Raw genomic sequence first — 20,764 nt, 5'->3', positions numbered from 1 at the left:
GGGGTCACCGAGTGCTGAGGTACATAATGTGTAAAGCTCCAAAACTCCAGTGACATTAACATCAGCACACAAGCTGTTCTCAGGAACTTCATGACATGGGTTTTCAGTGGCTGAACAGCTCCTGTGGGTGTGATGTGTACGTGGCCCAGTACGTTTGAAAGTTGAAATCGTTGTAATGTCTTTGGATTTCTGAGCTCGATAGAGTTGAAAATCAGAGAAAGACTCAAAGGGGTTCACTGTGTCTGTGTGTTAATGTCAGAACACACTACATTAATTCATGATTGATTAATTGATTATCAGTTATTTATGGCTACCACAGTATGGGTAATGCATTACTGTGCTTTAGAAAAATTGACTGTGTAAGTATATAGTAACATGCTGGGTATGTATATCGCAGATTTAACACAATGTTAATCCATGTTTCCATCTGTCACACACAACAGCTGAGTAAATATTCCTTTCATAGCACCGGTATAAAGCATTTGTGTTAACTGGGAATGCCTTTTTGGTTTTTGACTTTCTGACTTTGATAAGTGAAATGCCACACATTGGATAATTAAATCAAAAAAAAAAAAAAAATTCAGACTGCGGTGAAAATATAACTGGAAATATAGTTAAAGCAGTAAAGACTCATTGCAGTCATTTGCATTGCCTGTATACAACATGGAACATTGTTACCTGCGCCTAATATGTTAATACTCATGTGACACATTCATGTTTTCCATTTAAAACGGTTTATTAGTACTACTGTAATGTCATCATGGTTCACATGTACTTAACTAACCCTTATATTTTTCTTTAGTTGACCTGCACAACAAACACAAAATTTAGATCTTCTTGGGCTTCTTAATATATGCTATTCTAGTGAGTCCATAGCAGATGTCCATAATAGAGGAAGGTGCTTTAGTATTAACATATGTATTGATATAGACTTGTAAAGTTAAATAAATTTCTCTGGAGGTAAATATCAGGGTTTTTTGAGTTAATTAAATTTCTTGGGGCTGATTCAAACCATCAGATTTGTTATTATTGGATTACAATGGACTCTTAACATCTTTAACCCACTGACAATTAAAAGAAAAGGAAGGCAAAATCAACAAACATATGGAACATATGTTAATGTTGAAACTATTGGAGAGGACATATAATGCCTGTTTACAGCCCTTTCCATCATGATTAAATATCACCTTGAGATCAGTATTAATCCCTCTTTTTCTGTGGTATATCACTGAAAGCATGGGAGCGTAAACACACAACAGACTGTATTATAGAAACCTGAGTAGCTTCAATTTTGTATGCTCTAGTCTATGCAGAGCTCAGGCTACATGGGGGGAAAAGACTTCAGTTCCAAACCAGCTCCTCTACACAAAGCAGTCAAGCATCAGCAAAACACAAGGCTCACACTGACTTTAACTGGTGTCGTGTTCACCCTCACACACACTCATGCATACATACACACAAATGGGGGAGCAGTCTCCCGTAACACTCAAGCGAACCACCCTGAACTATCTGAACGATCAGACAGAAAGCGAAAAAAGAGGGAGAGAGAGCGTAGATGGAGCTGCAAAGATTCCTGAATGCGCCTGAGGCAAGAAAGGATCACCTCCTGAAACATTTTTCACTTGCTTATCCAAACACAAGACACATACACACACAGACACACGCTAGCCTGTGTCTTTACTTTGGACACTTGGGGTGTAGAAAAAGAATCGGTGTGTGGCCAAATGGCCGCTGGCAGCTCCGCTTTGAGAAGACACATTTTAAGATGCTATCTCCATGAAAGGAAGGATTATGTGTGTTAGTGTGTATGTCTTTGTGTGAGGCCCACAGTCTTTGAACATCTGTAAACATTGTGTATGTGTGTATGTGTGTCTGTGTGAGTTGAATATGACCTCTTCCTTAACTCTCTCTGTCTTGATCTCATTACCAGGCATCATCTCATACACAGAGTACCTGTTCCTGCTCTGCATCTTGACAAGTGAGTCAATTCAGTTGCACACATTCTCCTTTCACTTAAACTCATCTCGACCTTTTTATCATATCTCTTTCACCCAGTTGTTGTTTGCATTATTATATTCTTATTTTTAGAAAAATTACGTGACAAAGCGAAGTGCGCTAAGTACATATAGAAATTTAAAAAATGTTGATCTCACAAATACTGTGGTTTTCCCCTTCACCTTGGGGCAAGACAAAAAGAGACAGAGGCAGACCAAAGATAAAAAAAATGTAAACTTAAGGAAAATTGCAAGAACATCTTCTCAAAAGATGAAGAAAAGTAATAGATAAATTTCTTTAATAAAAGAAAAAAAGAAAGTGGCGATAAAATTCCATAAAGTTTATTCTTTTCATCTGGAAGCAACAATTTCAGTACTTTCATCACTCATCCAAGTGACCCAGTCTCTCCCTAACCTTACAAACAGTCCAGCTGCATAACGATTGAAAGTAGCGCCACTGCATAGCAATGAGCGATGAGATCAGTTTCATAATGGTTGATATGCAAATTGTCGTGACCGTTAATCAGTAGCTTCTTGCACTCTTCACAGACAGTTGGGTAATGACTGCGATCACATCACTGTAAGATGGTTAAAGATTTTCTCTAAGGCCTCCTCAATTCCAACATTGTCATTCCCTTTTCACATAAATGTCCTCCTTGGCTCCTTGATGATACCGGCGTTCCTCCCTGTCCAGGATGTGCACGTCCTTGTAATTGAAAGCGTGACCATTGGCCCGTGTGTCTAAGTGGACTAAAGAGTCAAGGCCAGAGGACGAGGCTCTTCTGTGTTCCGCCGTCCACTTAGCCAGAGGTTGTTTGGTGTCCCCGATGTATAATTTACAGCCATCCTCTTGACATTTAAGAGTGTACACTGTATTGCTCTGATGCTTGGGGGTGGGCCAGTTACTGGCATAGCATGTTTTAGGGTGTTTTACAAATATGGATCTCAGCTGTACTGACACATAAGGGATCAATAAAAAGTTGTTTCTTTTAATGATTTTTCCACAAATTTTTATTATAATTCAACCTAAATAGATGATAGATGAAGTTATAGTGAATAAAAATAAGCATACTTGATCTTAACTGCTCAGTTTATGCTTGTAGGGGGCTGGAGTTTGTCCTAGCTGCCACAGGGTGAAAGGCGGTGCACACCCCAAAACCAAAAACCATAAGAACATAATTGAAATTACATTTTACTTCATCTCTTAGACGTATGACCAGCATGTGAAACTAGTTTAAATAGAAATTACCGTCTTTTTTTTTCTTTTCTTTTTTTTTTTTACATGCATGCTTCCTTGTTTGGCCTTAAAAATGGTTGAATAAATAGAATAAAATGTCAAATTGAAAGGTCAGTCTGTAGCAGATGTATTTGTTCTGCTATTGTTTTTTAAAAAAAATAACTTTAACCTGGTCTAACACTTTAATGTATTCTTTGGATAAGCAGCTGTGTTTGAAACTGTGGCTTCATTTAAGTCATTCTCCCTCCTATCGACGCTTTGAGACACTTTTTTCACTTACTATTTATGGATTTCAAATTGCCTTTAACAAACACATGCACACACTCACCCTATGTGTTCTTTTCTCTGTTCCCCAGAGCCTCATGCTGGCTTTAAGATTGCTTTCAATATGTTTGATGCAGACGGCAACCAGATGGTGGATAAGAGGGAGTTCCTAGTGGTGAGTTGCAGATATTGGGAGGAAACCTGAATTTACATATTAATATTAACCCTTTTTGTTACTCCTTTTACTAAAAAGCAGTGTTAAAGAATAGCTTTAGTATTAAATAACAATCCATGATTTTAGAGTGGACAAAAGACAAAACCTTACTTTTGAAAATCTAATTTTGACTTGTACCATGGTGTTTTATTGTAGTTTATTAAATTACTAAAATTAAAGAGGCCCTATTTTGCTCATTTTCAAGTCAATATTTTAATTCTTGGACTCTTATAGTACAAATATGTTTATGTGATTTACAGGAAAAAGGATACTAAACCTTATACATCAAATGACGGGCTTTAGTGCAGACCCTCAGTTCATCCAGTGTCAGCCTCTGACTCATGATGTCTGGTTTTTGAAAAGTAAAGATTGCCGTACCAGAAATCCTCATTTTGAAGCTTTAAAAACAAGATTGCACAAATCAGTCCATCCTAGATGTTTTTTCCTTGCCTGGTTGTTTTCTATGTCAGTATTAGCAACTATAATGAACTTAACAGTGTTTATGAACTGTCAAACCAGGCATAGTAGAAACTCTTGAATTGTCATAGATCACATTTATAGATCAAATGTCAGTATGTCAAATCTTGTCTACCTTACATTACTAAAATGATTCCTTACCCACTGTGACTTGGGCTGTTACAGTACTACAAGCTCAATACTGATAAATTTAATGCCTGACATTCTACCATTTTTGATATCACAGGTCAAAACCCCCCAGAAAAGACAACAAGATTTTTTGATTTTCTGTGGTAGTGCTGTGCTTCTGGTGACTTGGCTCCACATTTTTGTTGCTAATCGAGTAGAGTTGGTAAGGTAGGCTGCTCTAGTTGATGTTAGACTTTTCCTAGCTTCTGTCTGGGATTTTTAAAGAGATTTAACAGTTTTTAGATGCAAATAATTGGGCTCTCTGGTTAAATTAACATCACCATGTTACAGATGGGCAAGATTGAGAACATTTGCTGCTACTATTAACTACCTTATTGAAAACTTAACAGACTGACAGCTTGAAATTAATCTTGATTCTCAGCATGTTACATTACATTTGTAAACTCAGTAAATCATTTCAGAATTTGGACTAATCCTTGGTCGTGTTTCAGCTTTATCTGCCTGTAAGACTGTTCCTCAAGTCTCATGCAAGCATCCTTGCGCTCTCAAACAATACATTCACAGATTACATCATTTACAGAAGTCTTTTCCCTATTAAAGTGTCTCCATCATCTTAATCAATAAAAAAAACATTTGGCCAGCATTGTAGTACCCTAAGTGAATATACTATTATATACCTTTATTCCCAGTGCCTTGAGCTTTAACTATATTTTAATGTTTAAAGCAGTTAAAAAGGTTGACTTTGAATTTGCATCTTCTAAAGGCAGCTTATTACAAAGCTGAGAAGACTAACTGTAGGATTTCTTGAGGGCTACACATGTGTTTCTTTCCCTGTGGGATAGAACTGACACGTTTTCAAGTCAAAACACCGCTGCAGGCATGAAGGGATCAGAATCTCTGAAGGTTGGTGGGAGTGGGATGGCACATCAGCAGGAGGGAGTGGTAATGATTTAAAATCCTGCGGGAGCAGGCAGGTGTGGGACAGAAAAAGATTTTCACATTGAGGGTTTAGATACAGATTTTTCTGTTTTACATGTGATATTGGTTGTCAGAGTAATTAAATATTCTATTGATTTAAATGGAAATTGAACAATACCAGTGACTATTGCTGTCTTTTATGATCATATGCTCTTAGAGAGCGTTTATGTATCTGTATTTGTGTAGACATCAGGTTGCTGTGTTTGTGCATTTTTTTTATTTAACTCCTAATTAATTATAACATTTATATTACAAATCTCGTTATTTTATTTCAAAGAAATTAGTATTTTAATTTAAATTTGAATAAGTAAGTATATAAAAACTTATCCGACACTTTAGTGTAGAAGCATTTTTTTTTCATATTGAATTCAGCATTGATTTTTCCTTTAATAACACATATGCATAAACATAAATCACTTCCAGAGTGAAACCTGAATACTCTCTTAATCATGCTGCCAAAAGACCATTACCTGAATGACATCATAGATGTGCTTGAAAGAGTGAATGACCTTGTTTGAACTCATTTGAGCATTTCATTTTTTTAACAGCGTTTTAGATTTGACTTTGAATTGTCAATGAGCTCCTCGTCTTTTCTCTCATTACAGCTTCAGGAGATCTTTAGGAAGAAAAACGAGAAGAAAGGAAGGAAAGGAGATGCTGAGAAGTCCGCGCAGTTGGTAAGGAAGATGGTAACGGGGTGTGGGGGTGTATGCTCAGACAAGCATGGGTGCTACTGCTAATTAACCTTAATGCTGACAACAGTGAACCAACCATGAATAGTCTATGTGGACGTGGACTTCATAAATGCTTCTGTTGTTAGTGGGGTAAACTTAAAAGACAGGTAAACATTAATGTAAAGTTAGTTTACATTTTAATATATCCATGAGTGTAAACTGTCACAACACCTCTTGCCATTTAGTTAAGGTTGCTGACAGAAGTGCTGTGTCACACTGCGCACATGGATTTGTTAAAAACGATCATCATGATCGTCAAAGTTAACTGTCATTTGTATTCATGCAGGTGTGAAACTAAACCTTTCATGTAACTAGTTTTGAGTGCATGCTGCCTCATAGAAACTGTTTGGTATCTCTGTGACAATTATCCCTGCTGTGGACTTGGTATATTTGATATATATATATGATAGAATATGTGTCTTTCTCAGCACTTTATGCAATTGAGTTTTAGAAATAACACCAAGCACCTCGCATTACTGCTCTCTTTGTGTCAGAGTGTATATGCAACTTAATAACTATCAAAGAGAGCAGGTTTTGATGAGTCAGTATTAACTTGTCCCATCCCACATATGTGTTGTGCTACAAACAGATTAATTAAGGTAACTTACAAACAGATAAGCCATTAGGTATCTTGTGCATTAGTTATAGTAAAATGTTCTCAAGGTAAGTTTTTCATGACATGATTTGCAAAAAAAATATTTAAAGGCTTCTTATTAAAATCTTCCTTTTGTTACTTATCTATATGTTATTGATTTTGAAGTAAATCTTTCAAACCCAAGTTTACTAACAACCTGTGTAGACGTGTAAGCAAATAAGAGATAGAGATTTGTTGATCTAAGCATTGGGTATCTTACTGGTCCTGGTTGTGCTGTTGGCTCACAGGAAATACTGTCACTGAAAAATGAAGGTTATGTTTCCCACATAACTTATCTCTTGAAAGTACATGCTTGGTGTTAGGCACAGTGTGTATTCTAAAATGTAATCATAGATGTGTTGAAAATGGCACATCCTCTTTCCTTGCATGTACTAACATGTCTTTTACCTTCTCTCCTCCTCTCTGACTGCATGCTCTGTCCTTCTTTCTCTTCCTCGTGTCTCTCTCTGTGTGTTAGAGTATGCAGCTGTATGGATATCAGGTTGCCCCCATGAACAGCGTAGGTATCCACATGGCATAGTCTCGTTTTCTGCTTTTTAGATAGATAAAGATATTTATGGAGCAGAGAATAGGCTGTTTTTATTAGCTGGGTCAGTTCAACAGCTTTATTGTTTAGCAATCAGTCAAGTAGAAACCTAATGGTAACAAAACGCTTAAGTTTTGTGAAACCATGTGAGAATATGTTAAACTTTACCTGTGTGGAATTATATTTGTGTCAATAATAATGCAAAATAAAACATAATCATGGGCAAATATTTAAATTGAACACAGTAAACTGAACCTGTCAATCACAGAGGTTCTGAGGTCACTTTCAAAGTGACCTTTTTCCTTTGGGCTCTGCCCTCCAAACTGTCAAAAGTCAGAATCATTCAAGCAAGACACAATTCAGCTTCGAGAGCAGAGCCAGCCAAGACAGCGTGAATCTGCTGCAGTGATTACCAAGGAGGCATTTTCCCATTTCCGATGAATATTTTTGGGCTGCTGTGTGGAAATGAATAGCTGAAAAAATATAAATTATTTGTCTGTGATTGTGTTTTAGCTCACCTGCCACTTGTGACACATATATATTTCCATACATCTGAACTGTTTCTCAGTCACTAAAACATTTTCTTTGCAGTCTGTGTGTCACCATGCCTTTTAGATACAATTATTAAGTTTAATGTGAAAAATTAGGTGAGAAGAGTTACATCAATCATATCTGTTCATTAAATATAAGGACACACCAACCCTGCCAAGTTTAAATTAATATAGATTACCAGGACCTTTAAATATCACACATTAAATCACACATTAATGGCCTTTATTTTGCATTCAGTTTAAACATTCCATATAATATATATATGCAGCAGAGTTTTTTAATACACTGACTCTCTGGAGTCTAAAAACCTTAGTAAAAATAAAAAGGCCTGTCATTCCCTTCTGCTCCCGATGATGGAAAAAGCCTTAAATTTGACCCAGTCCACCTGATCCTCTGTTATCAGTGAAATGTACTCTGTAAGCTACTTTGAAGGATGAATGTAAGAGAAAGAGAGAGGGAGTAGGGAAAAATTCAAGAAAGGTTTCCCATCTGTCAAGTCAGCTGATTGATTGATTGAGGGATGATTAATGGACAGACAAAGAAAAGAGTAATACATTTAAGGGGTCAGGAGAGATGAACTCTTACAAAAAGAGAGCGATGTAATTTAAAATGACCTGAGACCCTGTAGAGCTCTAAAGACAATCAGACTCCATTTTAGTCCTTTTTAGGACACGTGCTGTATTTTTTTGGCAGTATTGTTTGTTCCTGATGGGGGAAGTTTGTTAATATAAAGATATAGAAGGATATTTTTTAGGGAAGGAGGCCAAGGGTACATACAAAAATATGTTTCTGTTGTCTGAACAAAATCATATTTACATAAAGAACACAAAGAGGTTGAATTTGTCTGTTGAGCCTTATGGGATCGAAAATGAAACAGAGTTTTACCTCTCAAGGATGAATATTTCTTATTTACCAACCCTGTGCAAAATGCTGATAGATTTGACTTATTAATTGTATGTAACCTGATGAGCTCTAAGTCGGAAAACAATTATTAAGGCATCAATGATTAGGAAATAGTTGGAGATTGGGTATTGGGTATCAATGATGATGACTAAAACTACTGAAGCTGCTGTACAAAATTTTGCATATTAATGAATAATAATCACATGTGACATTTCTGAAATGCTTTATATTATGGTTTAAATATTTAAATAATTAATTATACTTAAATTCCATATGTTTTTTCCTGGATTGTATTAGAAAAGATTTGCATAGTTCACAGTTCAAGATAATCCTTACTTCTGTTATTCTTGATGCAGCCGAGAAAAACGAGAAAAGCAAATTTAGCTCAAAAGCCACCATCCTTTTAATACAGCTTTCTTTTAATTGGTTGTCCATTGAAAACAAAAAATTTGAACAGCAGGTGAGCGGTGCTTCTGTGATCACAGCCAGAGCCGTGTACTTTAGATCACCATATTAAGGACATTGCCTCCCTTTTAGCCATAAAAGCAGAAAGAAATGTTTAAAACTGAATGTTTTGGGTTAGGGTTCAAAGCCTGAGCTTTTCGTTCACAGAGATCACCAGGACCTCATTATTTGAAACACTGGACATTTAATTATAGTTCCATTTTATCACTTTCAAATGCTTTTTTGTCCCTAGTGTGTGTTGAGATGTAATGACAATGACTGTAGCTGTCTGTTATGAGTAGTAATTTATATGTGGAGTGGAAACGGCCTGCAGTGTAGTGAAAATCAGCAGTGTGCTGTCAGAAACAATACACTACCAGCCACTGCTCTCCCTCGCTCGCTCTCGCTCTCTCTCTGTCATGCTGTCTCACACATAGACAGACACACACAGACAGACACACATATGCACTCCTCCTGTCACTGCTGTGATGGATAGCCGCATTGTCGCACTGAAGTTAAGAGCATTGCAGGGTCATGTTAAAATGGCTGCTGTTGCTTTCTCCCTGGAGAGAGAGACGAGGTGGGTGGTCAGCACTGTGGTCAGCCTTTATTAAGGTAGAATAACGTTTGCTAACAGAGCCAACTGTTGCTATAGAACTGCCTAAAGTATTTATTTAATAAAGACAATGTGCTATAGGGTGACATCTTCATATATTTCTTCTTTAAAAACATTTTTTTTCCTTGTGTTTGTTGCTGAGTCAGCAACATGAGCGAGTTGTAGCTTCAGTGATTTAAACAGAATAGCACATCCGTCATCATCCTGATGATTCCCTGTTGGTAGTATCCTTTCCTTTATCTGTAATGTAAACCTAGCTCTAGAGAAGCTAGCTATTTGTGTATGCCCCTTCCTGTTTGATGCTAACATGTTTTTGTGCGTGAAAATCTTTACTACTTATTTTTTTATGTTTGAATGGATAGGGTCTCCTCTATTGAGAGAACTAGCGAGTACCAGGTATTGATAAAAAACATGTGACACCTTTCCTAAATATCCACCTGTTTGTTCACATATAAATTCAGAGATATAATCTGTGTATGTTTACTTATAATGACAACTGATTGAATGGGTAATGGACGTTTATTTCCTGAACTGGTTGATTTGGAGGTTGACTGACCCTGGCCCTGCTTGACCACTCCTACAGGTGCTAAAAAAAGACAGTCAGGAGTTTGTGGCGCGGAGTTACTGGGACGTTTTGAGGCGAAGCGCCAGTCAAGTCCTCTTTTCTGACCTGGCGGAGGTACACATACCCAACCGTCCTCTGTTCCTTCACCCCTGCATTCATTATCCTTCACTTTTTTCCTCATTCTTCAGCACCAGATAGTTCACATAGAGGATCCAAATACCCCCACACGTTCACAAGAAATATGTTCCATCAAGCTGGCCAGAATCAAACTCGAAATCCTATATACTATATAATACTTTTCCCTGAGAATAAAAGCTTTACGTGAAACACACACCACAGTTATTCTCCAATCTTCAGAGACGTCATGTGTTACTGGTTGAAGTGCAAATGCACCAAAAAAGTTACTTTGAAGCTTCACTTCAATATAGTCATTTTGGGATTATTGCAAAAGCTTTGGTCGTTCTAACTTTTATTCTGGTTTGGCTTGATAGTGATGATACGTTTCCTTGCTTTCTTTCTTTGTTTCCTAGATGTTAGAACAGAAATATCTCATCATTCTTCCCAGCGTTCCTTCCTTTGTCCCACAGCGTTCTTCTTTGTTTTTGTTTCTAAAAATAGTAATAATTTAATTTTAGACTAGTGTAGAAATCATCACTGGTTTTTTTTTTCAGTGTGAAATCATGTTTGTTTGGATGAGCTCTAAAAGAAACATTTAAAATCAGCATTCAAGCGCCAATGTTTACCTTTAATTTGTGAGAAAATATCTTTCTCTACTCGACACACTGTGGATTTGAATGAAATAATGTGAGCATCCTCCAAATGTTTCCTGTTTTGCTCCATCCTAAGTCATTTCACCCTGTCTGTGAAGATATTTATTTACTTTTGGATTATGAATATTTTGAAAGACTTTAGCCTTTGTTGTTGATCGTTACTGATCCATTAAATGACAAAGATTTTAATGTCCTTTTTTTAATAACTTGTCTTTTTTTCACCTTCTTTCTGTCTTCATTCTGTTTCATATGTGTATCTGTGCCTTGTTATCTGTGCCGTGTTGTGACTAGTGGCGTAGCTTTGGTGTCAGATCATTCCCACGTTGCGACCACAAGTGTTTAACAAGGATAAGACGGTTGACTGCAGAGCACATACAAAAGCTTTGTCTCTTTATCACTACAAACTTAAATTCACGCAGTAGAATTCATGAGGAGTTACAGGACAACATCTTACTTTTAAACTATGATTTACACAAAAGGTTAACATTTGGAAAAAAAAACAACCTGCAAAATCCCTGGGATCAAAAATTAAAACCAGATGGTGAGCTGAACTAATCGGAACTAGCAGGCATCCAACCTCATCCTTATTGTTTTAATGCACTATTCCAAGCTAGGAAAAGGCGATGATAGAATAATTGCTGAGACATTACCTCAGAAGCTTTTATGCTCTTTGGATCCCAGAATATCTGTTCATCAAACTGATACTTCTTAACATATTTCATGACTGGTGGTTTAACAAATGAGCTGTCTCAATAAATCAAAGTCAGTGTTTCCAGTTATTTCTACAATTGCAGCTTAAAGTGTCTTCCTGATAGTACTTTCTGAAGACTGGTAATCATTAGTAACAGCTAAAATAGTGCTAACAGACTAGCTCACTAATGACAGGTTGTCTGCTGTGTTGGCAGCGGAAGCTGAGGTTGAGGTAATGACAGTGAAACATAATGGGGTTGACCTTGTATTTACACCGTGCAGCCTTTCATCTGCCGGGATGTCAGACGGACAGAGCAGAAAAATCAGACATGGGGGGAAAACAGTAAGGATTTTTTTTTAGTGGAGGGATATATTAAACATAAAAGGGATTAGAAATTATTTAGGATTAAATTAAGTAAGAAAAAAATGTGAAACAGTGAAATGACAAACAAGATGACAGCCAGGCAAAAGATGTAATTCAAAGAAATGTAACATATCTTTAAGGACGCGATATCAGATAAGTGGAAAACATGAGGGTGAAGAACACGCGAAGGAGATAAAATCAGAGTAAACAAATGGGTGAAAAAGGCCAAAGGAAGATGACACAGGTCAGCAGGCAGAACAAATGTTCAGGAACAAAGTGAGTGAGAAGAAAAGAAGTTCGGGAAGTACATTTGGGTGAAAAGAAAGAACCAGGTTGTATTTAGAGAAAGATGTGTTTACTCAACAGATTAGTCACCATTATACCTCTTTCCTTTTGTCTGGAGAAGGAGGGACTGACTGACAGGTAGAAAAGGAGGGAGTGTAGGACAGAGCAAATCACCTCTCTGTTTGTCAGGTGAAGGAGGTACTGACGGGTAGTGTGAGGTGAAAGGAAATCAGCGTAATCAGAGCAGGGGGTGGGATAAGATTAAAGGAATGATAAGAGATGTGAAGAAGAAGAAAGAAAGAAAATGTGGGAGATAAAAGTCATTGCAAGAAAATTGAACAAGCCATGAAACGGAAAGGGGGGGTTGGCTGTTTTTCCCCCTGGAAGGTGTGACTGACTGACAGTCTGACTGACTTGACTAAAGACCCACAATGAGCTCTTCCTCCGGAGTATTACTCACAGATGGGGAGGGTGAGGAACAGCGTTTAGCGTTTACATCAGTAATTACTGTTTTTACCCTCAGCTTCGTGATCAAAGACTGCACAAGCTCACAGATAAACACACAGATGGACAAATAGACACATGCATGCACCAGGTGTTGGCTCGTGCCTTGTGGGCGTGGTAACGATTACGTTGTCACGGGGATGATGAGCTCACACTAGTACCGCCACACTTCCAGGAATGATAAGCTTGTTATGATCCGTTTGGCATTACGTCGACAAGTTGGTAGACTGATCTGGATTCTTGAAAGCCTTTGCTATGACAAAGTTATTGCACATCACAATGACAAAATTCTTTTGGTTAGACACATAAGAAAAAATAGCTCTAAAATTTGTAAGGGAGGTAGGCTCATTGTGATTATGGACTAATTAAAAGGTGGCTGTAGCCTCTGCGCCATCGCTAATTTATTAGCCAACTTACGTTTTTAAAGCTGAACACTTTGATCGTTGTCATCTAATCTTTTTGAAAACCAGACATTCCAGGTGTTACAATTTGACTGTGACACCAAAAGATACCAAATGGAGAAAGATACCAAAGGCACAACTTGCTTTATCATCCTTATGGACACTATTTGCAGCCGTACTTTAGTAGATGAGCATCTTATTGTGTTCAGTAAGAATCGAAGCCAGCAAATAATCCATTGAATTTATCCAGAAAGGGGAATCGAGGGCCATTTACCCATAGATGTCTACGCTCCTTGATTTTTTAGCAACCAAAGAAGTCGCCCCGTGCTGGCTGGTAGAAGAGATTACACTTAAAGAGACTTGAACATATAAGATGTATTGGCTAAAATAAACTTCTTTATAGTCTGTGGTCATGGTGAGGGTACACATTATTGATGATCTAGCATCAAACAACATTATAAGACAGCATCCAGTGAAAAATAGGTTACCACATGGACTAAACATAAATAATCAAAACTTTCGATCAAATTGTTTCAGTGCTACTACTTTCAATTTCAAAATATCTGACTGCAACTTTATTATTACTTTGGTCTAGCTCATTTTTTAGCAGCATCGGGTAGCTTCTTTTGTGAAAAAGCTTAATTAAAGTTAATGGAGGAATTGGTAGTGACCAAAGTAGTGGTCAAAAATCTCTTAATGTAGCTTTAGTAATTATTTTTCAACTTAATGTTCTATTTTTAACATAAAGCTCAGATAACTGGTGTTATATCCTACAGCCACAGTGTACAATCAATCTAAGTAATCTAAGTAATTTCCCTTGCTAATTTGTACACTTCAGTAAATATCACTCCAACCATAGTGTATTCCACTCATTTGCAGGCTTTACTTCCTGTAGCTGTGGTTCCATCCTTTTTCAAAATATATCTTGAAGACTTCTGAAATACATTTAGTACAAGTCTTTGTGCAACAGCTGATAACTCACTGCAGCGGTGAATAGACACCCACCAGATACATAAACTCCTCAGTCACAATAGTTTTGAATAAAGATAATGCAAGATGATTTCCTTGTTTTAAGTTCAAAACAACAAAACAGAATTAAGGGAACTCCACGTGGGAGGGAAGAGAGGCAGAGACACACCACCTGTATACTGTCTAGATGTATGAACAGCTCATGTGTCATAAAGACATCAGTAATGCGTCAGTTCAGAGATAAAAGAGCAAAACAAATTTTGTCCTGTTTGTCCGTAATCAGAGACTTAATGAAAAGAACGTCTAGTAAATGAGACACAGAAAACTTAGACATAGCAATGATAAGTCTGTAATTGTTTCAGTTTGTCTTGTGTTTACACAAAGGAAATCTTCCTTTGTCCCTAATCAAAGACTGAAAGACCAGACTCTTAAGTGAATCAGCAACAGACCAAAAGCTAAGAGTGGTCTTATTACAGTGTTTACTTTTAATGCTTGTTTCTCACAAGACATTTTTATTGTGTGAGTTACCAGTGTGGTTCCAGTTTAATCTACCATACATTTAAGAATTTTACTGCCTTGAACATCTGCATCTTCCTGCAGCTTATTGTTAATATTGTGCATTGATGACCAAAAGAATCTGTAATTGAAACACGATTTACTTTAACCAGTAGAGTTTTTAGTTGGTGGTTATTCATACATAACAACAATTTAATAAAAACCTAAAATGTAGCCTGGTAAATGCCCGGCAAAATTCTAATGACTTTTGTCACATCAGTTGTTTTTTGTAAGATCACTTTTTTTCATTCTTATCCGTGGGGATGGTTTCCTCTCTATCAGAAAGACTGCAGCTCACTTACAGACATTTCTGACTCACTGAATGAATATTCACTGTGTGACACCAAACAATCACAAAAAAAGACCTCTTGATATTTTGTCCCTTAAATAAATGTGTGATCTTGTTTCACATTTTCTTCTTGTCCCACACTGGATTTTAGGATTTTACTCTTGAGGTAGAACCACGAATGGCATCGTGGTGATGATATTTATGATGATGACTGAAATGCCATAAATGCTCCTTCTTAGAAGGACATGAGATTTTATTTAATCTTATGTCTGCGTATTCCTCAGCATGGTGAAAGATTGGAAATGAAGGTTGGCTGGGTGGGGCATGACAGGTCAATAGAGAGAAGATGTATATTTGAATTCCTCTCTTTTTTGTCCTGATGCTGCCTGATTCATTTCTGGAACTGCTCAAAAGTCACCTTTTTCTGAAAGATACAAGTATGTTACTGTGTATGAACAGAAAATAGTGAACTAAATACTTAGATTAAGTTTCTGCAAAGGCTTAAAATCCTAATCGTGTCACCTTGCTTTAAACAAGGTGTTAACCAGCAGATTAAAGCTAGAGCAAACAGTCGAAACAACACAAAGCTCATTGAATGGATTTTAAATGACCTGGGTCACAGAGTCAACACACACTCAAGGGAGACTAGAAGCATATGCAACCAAACACATCTGATGACGGAAAAAGGTGGAATCGGCTCACAAAATCTCTGCACTTGTGCTTATGTGGGTTTTGTTTGGTGTTGCTTTTGGTGACTTGAGGTTCTGTTTAGGTGTGTCAATGTGGCATTTGCAGAGAAATGCATGGGATGTGTCTTTGTCATGTATTTGTCTGTGTTGCACTTAGTTGCTCTTCCACAAGTCTTCTTTTCCTTTCATGTCTTCTGCTTACCTCGTCTGTTTCTCTGTCCTTAATGAACTCCACCTGTTTAAAGTGTTGTCTTCCTTCCTCCTGCATTCTTGTTCACCTCCACCGTTACCTTCACACTGGCTCTGTGAATGTAGGCATGACTTATGATCTTATCGCCTTCTCTTTATTTGGGCTGATACTTGAGTACTCCTTAACATTGTATCAGTCTGTGTTTCATGCTGCTACAGCATCACTACTCACCAGTCTAGACTGCATAGAGAATGATTTTTCAGATCTAATCTGACTTCCCTTCTTTACTTACCTGCTTTACTTCAGTTTGCTTGTAAATTTTTATTTGGCTCTTCTGACTGAAGTATGTTTTTCACATCATATTATGCTTCCTAGACTGGTAAGTTTGATTTCATGATGGCTGTTGACTGTTTGTCTGAGCTGATGACTGTGATTGAAATTTGTGATGTCATTTGTCATGTAATTTGTAATGCTCATCCAGTGCACGTTTTGCACACGTGCAATAGAAACCTGCTTCCTGCTAATCTGGCACAGCGGTGGCCATGTTGGTCTAATGATGGACTCGTCCTTCTCCACCCATGACGCTTGAGGTTTGTCATTTAGTCACTGATCGTCTCTCGTATCACTCTCTCTCTCTCTTTGATAGCGAGCAGATGATAGCATCACAATTGACACCACACTACTGGTCCATTTCTTTGGGAAGAAGGGGAAGGCAGAGCTTACCTTTGATGACTTCTACAGGTACTAGAACAGAAAGAGTGCTAAAGCTAACAGTATTAACCACATGGCAGAATGGATGATTTATAGAACAGTTCTCTTTTTGTCTTTTTACTGTCCTTTCTTTCTGTTTTCAGATTTATGGATAACCTCCAGACAGAGGTGTTGGAAATTGAATTCCTGACTTACTCTAAAGGTATGACGACTATCAGTGAAGAAGACTTTGCCAAAATCCTGCTGCGATTCACAAACGTGGAAAACATTAGTGCCTATCTGGAAAATGTCCGCCAGTGTATACCTGATGAAAAGGTACAGTATACATGTGCGCACAGTTATTTACTGGACAATTCATTGATCAGTAATGAAATAATAATGAAATTCTTCCTTCCTGTGTGGGAGCTTCTACCTTCTAGACATCTAGAGTACCTGTAATTTCAAACTGTTGTCTCTGCCTGAGGCTGTTGTGGCTTTCCACACTTGAGCGCTCAATTGCTTCACTACATGTCACACACAAAAACACACATTTCACTACACTTTCAGTTGCATCTATCTATCTATCTATCTATCTATCTATCTATCTATCTATCTATCTATCTATCTATCTATCTATCTATCATGCTGTGCTATCTAGCTAGACTTTGGCATGTAGTCCTTATGCAACCCGTCTCTATTTCTGTCCCTCCCTTCTTTCCTTTTCATGCTGTGGAAGAAGCAGGAGGTTGGTCTCTGCCTCGTATAATTCACAACCTGCAGTTACAATCTGTCAGTCTATCCTGCTATTAAGTTAATTTGCCACCTTCTCTTTTTTTCTTCATATAAGCGATGTCAAGGTTAAGATACACAGCAAGCTGTTGTATTTTAATCTACATTTCATCATGTAATTTAAAAAAAAACATTTATTTATTTGATTAATAATATTTTATCTTCTGAATTATGCATCTGTTATAGGGTTACAGCAAGTTCACAGCAAAGAGCATGAGGTGCACCTGACAACCATTTGCTCAGATGGACTTTGGTTATTCATTATATGAAATACACAATATCCTTTATATCCTTTGTTAGTGCTGGGTGAATGCTCAATGTATGAACACATGCCATCCCAACAATTAGACTGTACATTCCAATTGGTTTTCACTTTATGCTACTTTACGGAGATGAAACACTGCAATGTGTTTTACTGTTTTTTTCAACTGCTTTGGTATATTTCTCCAAACATATCTGAAGGTCACAGAAGCTGAAAAAATGCATTTCCTGAAACAGCTCATGCATGCAGAAAAACGCTATAGTTAACCTGCACAATTCATGTGACTCTGACACTGAGTGCCAACAATACAAGGCTAATATTTTTTCCAAGGATTAGTGACAACTACAGCATGTCCTAGTGAATCTATTCACATGCTGATTTCAGGGGCGCAGTGTTTTACATTCTACTTTGTAAAGCAAAAGAGCGCCTATACATTTGCATAGCACGTAAGGAAAAACTGACTGACAACACAGCACTATACAATGAACAGAATAAAACTGAAAATCTTTTGTAGTAGAAAGAATCATCTGATCCTCTGCTGAATTTGTTTGTCTGTTTTCTCACAATTAGAGAATTGAAGAGTCTCTCATTTTTATGGTAGTTCCATTTTAATGGGCAGAGACAGAAAAAACACATAAGATCTCTTACACTCAGTGTTGGGGAGTAACGAAATACATGTACCGCTGTTACGTATTTAAAATACAAAATATGAGCAACTGTATTCTGTTACAGTTACCGTTTAAAAAGGTGGTATTTAGAATACAGTTACTTTGCTGAAATAAAATGATTACACGGCGGTATTTTCCTGTTTCATATGTTCGGCTATGCCCTCTCTATTTTTGGTTTCCACGCCCCAAACAAAACACGCATTAAGAGGCTCTAATGCCTGCGTCTCAATCTCGCGGCCCATGTCACCCCTACTTGCAGCCGCATAATGACGTGAAGAAATATTTTTAAAAATTATTCACAAAAATGATTTAATATGAAGGCAATAGGCAGAGTGTTACAGGCATCGCCCTAAAGAATGTAGCCTCGTGGGCAGTGTAGTCCGTGCTGCAGGGAGAATGAACTGCCATACTTTTATGTGTCTGTGAGCGCGAGGAGGGAGAAAAAGGAAAAGTACGAGTTGTCACCGAGCAGAAACGGGAGCTGGAAGCATGTAAATATAATAACCACTGCAGCCAAAAAGAGTGCCTGACGAGCCCAGTTGTAAGTAAGCTGTTAAGACTCGACTGTACACTTTTTTCGTGTTTTTCTCTGAAACAATAAGTTCTGTTGGAGCAGCCTTTCAACGCCTCTCTCTGTCTCTCGCTTGCAAAGTTGACCCAGACAACAAAGTAAACCTAGTTTTCGGCTACAAGCCCGACACGAACCTGATGTATTAGCCAGAGGTCCCTTTACTATGGTTCAGAGCCGCGGACCTGTTTTATATACGCGCGGAATAGTTTTCTATATGAGATCGCTGCAAAAAGTGCAGCCTTACCTAATGTCAACCTACTGTTACTCATTTATATTAAGATTTAAACATCTGGTTGGTATGACGAGTAACCTTCAGTAAAAGTAATAAATCACACAGCAATAGTACATTCATGTAGTTGTAAAAAAGCATGATAATATAATAGGTAATCCAAAGTATTCAGAATACGTTACTCTCATTGAGTAACGTAACGGAATACGTTACAAAATACATTTTGGGGCATGTATTCTGTAATCTGTAGTGGAATACATTTTAAAAGTAACCTTCCCAACACTGCTTACACTTACTCTTATTACTTACAGTACTGACCTAAACATGTGGACAATTAGCTGGACTATTCTGCATGTGATGAGTCAACACAACATTTTATACAGTAAAAAATAAACAGAGATTTTTATTCCAAAAAGAATCAATAAGTGTTCTGCTTAGTGATTTGCCAAATTGTATTGAAACATTTGAAAATGCCACTGTATAGAGAGCAGCTCTTTCTGAGTAACAAAATGCTGTAAAAGATTTCTCATACGAACTTTAACTGTAATTTGAGAATTAAGCCAAAGCCACTGAGGAAAACAAAAAATTTTCCACATCATACACACATACGATGGTTAACCCCATGAATGACTTCTTACGTCCTTCATGAGGCCATGTCATGGAATCGCTTGAATAATCATTTAGCTTTTTAATTTTTCAGACAGATGACTAGATGCACTTTGAGGAATGCTGTATGCACGCCACTTAAATGCACCTTCACAGTCTCGCTCAAACGATATTTGTCATTTCGAAGCTTCTTTCTGTCCAGTACCTCTCCCTGCAGTTGTTTTGTTAACTGTTTCTACTTGTGTTTCAGGGAATCACCTTTGATGAGTTCAGATCCTTCTTCCAGTTTCTCAACAACCTTGAAGACTTTGCCATTGCCATGCAGATGTATAACTTTGCTGCACGCTCCATTGGACAAGGTATTAAAACTGTATTGAGCTTGAAATGCGGGCACTGAAGGTCTCTGCTTACACTCACTGATGCTGTGTTTTCTCCTTCAGGTTTTTCACTCAGCTGCACTTAGACAAATGATCAAAGTCATTTTTACTTTCTCCCCTGATAGATGAGTTTGCCAGAGCGGTGTATGTGGCCACAGGGCTCAAGCTGACACGTCACCTTGTAAACACCATCTTCAAGATCTTCGATGTCGATCACGATGACCAGCTCTCCTACAAAGAGTTCATTGGTATCATGAAGGACCGGCTGCACAGGGGAGCCAGGGTAAAGAACTTCCTTCTTTTTGAGAAAAAGTGCACTCAGCTCCAATTGAAAAATCTTTGTTTAGAAAAAGTTTGAAGCACAGCCAGTCACCAGGACACGAAAAAGGAACCACTTTTGAGAAATATACCTCCCTTCGCAGAAAGGTCTGAGGTCAAGTGGGTTCCAGAGCACTTACAAAGAGACAGGTTTCTCATTAAGATTTAGGGTGTACTCCCACTTGACCAGTTGCCTTATACTCTGCCTGAGTACTGAGCACCCAAAGGCAGCTATAGTTTGGGATTTCTATGGCCAGATG

General features: G+C 37.7%; 1 protein-coding gene across 6 annotated transcripts in view; it reads left to right on the top strand.

Annotated features, from left to right (window-relative positions):
* micu3a (mitochondrial calcium uptake 3a) overlaps positions 1–20,764 on the top strand; it is a 48,611-nt gene that overhangs the window by 23,142 nt on the left and 4,705 nt on the right. For 3 of the 6 annotated variants that reach the window (XM_084930824.1, XM_084930823.1, XM_084930819.1), the window contains exons 5-13: positions 1,931–1,978; positions 3,588–3,670; positions 5,899–5,970; positions 7,140–7,181; positions 10,307–10,402; positions 16,641–16,735; positions 16,849–17,020; positions 20,060–20,168; positions 20,312–20,469. In XM_084930824.1, the coding sequence (XP_084786950.1) occupies positions 1,931–1,978; positions 3,588–3,670; positions 5,899–5,970; positions 7,140–7,181; positions 10,307–10,402; positions 16,641–16,735; positions 16,849–17,020; positions 20,060–20,168; positions 20,312–20,469 (875 nt within the window). The remainder of the gene's footprint in view (positions 1–1,930; positions 1,979–3,587; positions 3,671–5,898; positions 5,971–7,139; positions 7,182–10,306; positions 10,403–16,640; positions 16,736–16,848; positions 17,021–20,059; positions 20,169–20,311; positions 20,470–20,764) is intronic. The other 3 variants (XM_084930820.1, XM_084930821.1, XM_084930822.1) reach the window with 2 other exon arrangements.

The sequence above is a fragment of the Perissodus microlepis genome, chromosome 6, assembly GCF_051167445.1.
Source record: "Perissodus microlepis isolate ML-2025 ecotype Zambia chromosome 6, ASM5116744v1, whole genome shotgun sequence".
Lineage (NCBI taxonomy): Eukaryota > Metazoa > Chordata > Actinopteri > Cichliformes > Cichlidae > Perissodus > Perissodus microlepis.
This window is presented reverse-complemented; position numbering and strand designations above follow the sequence as displayed.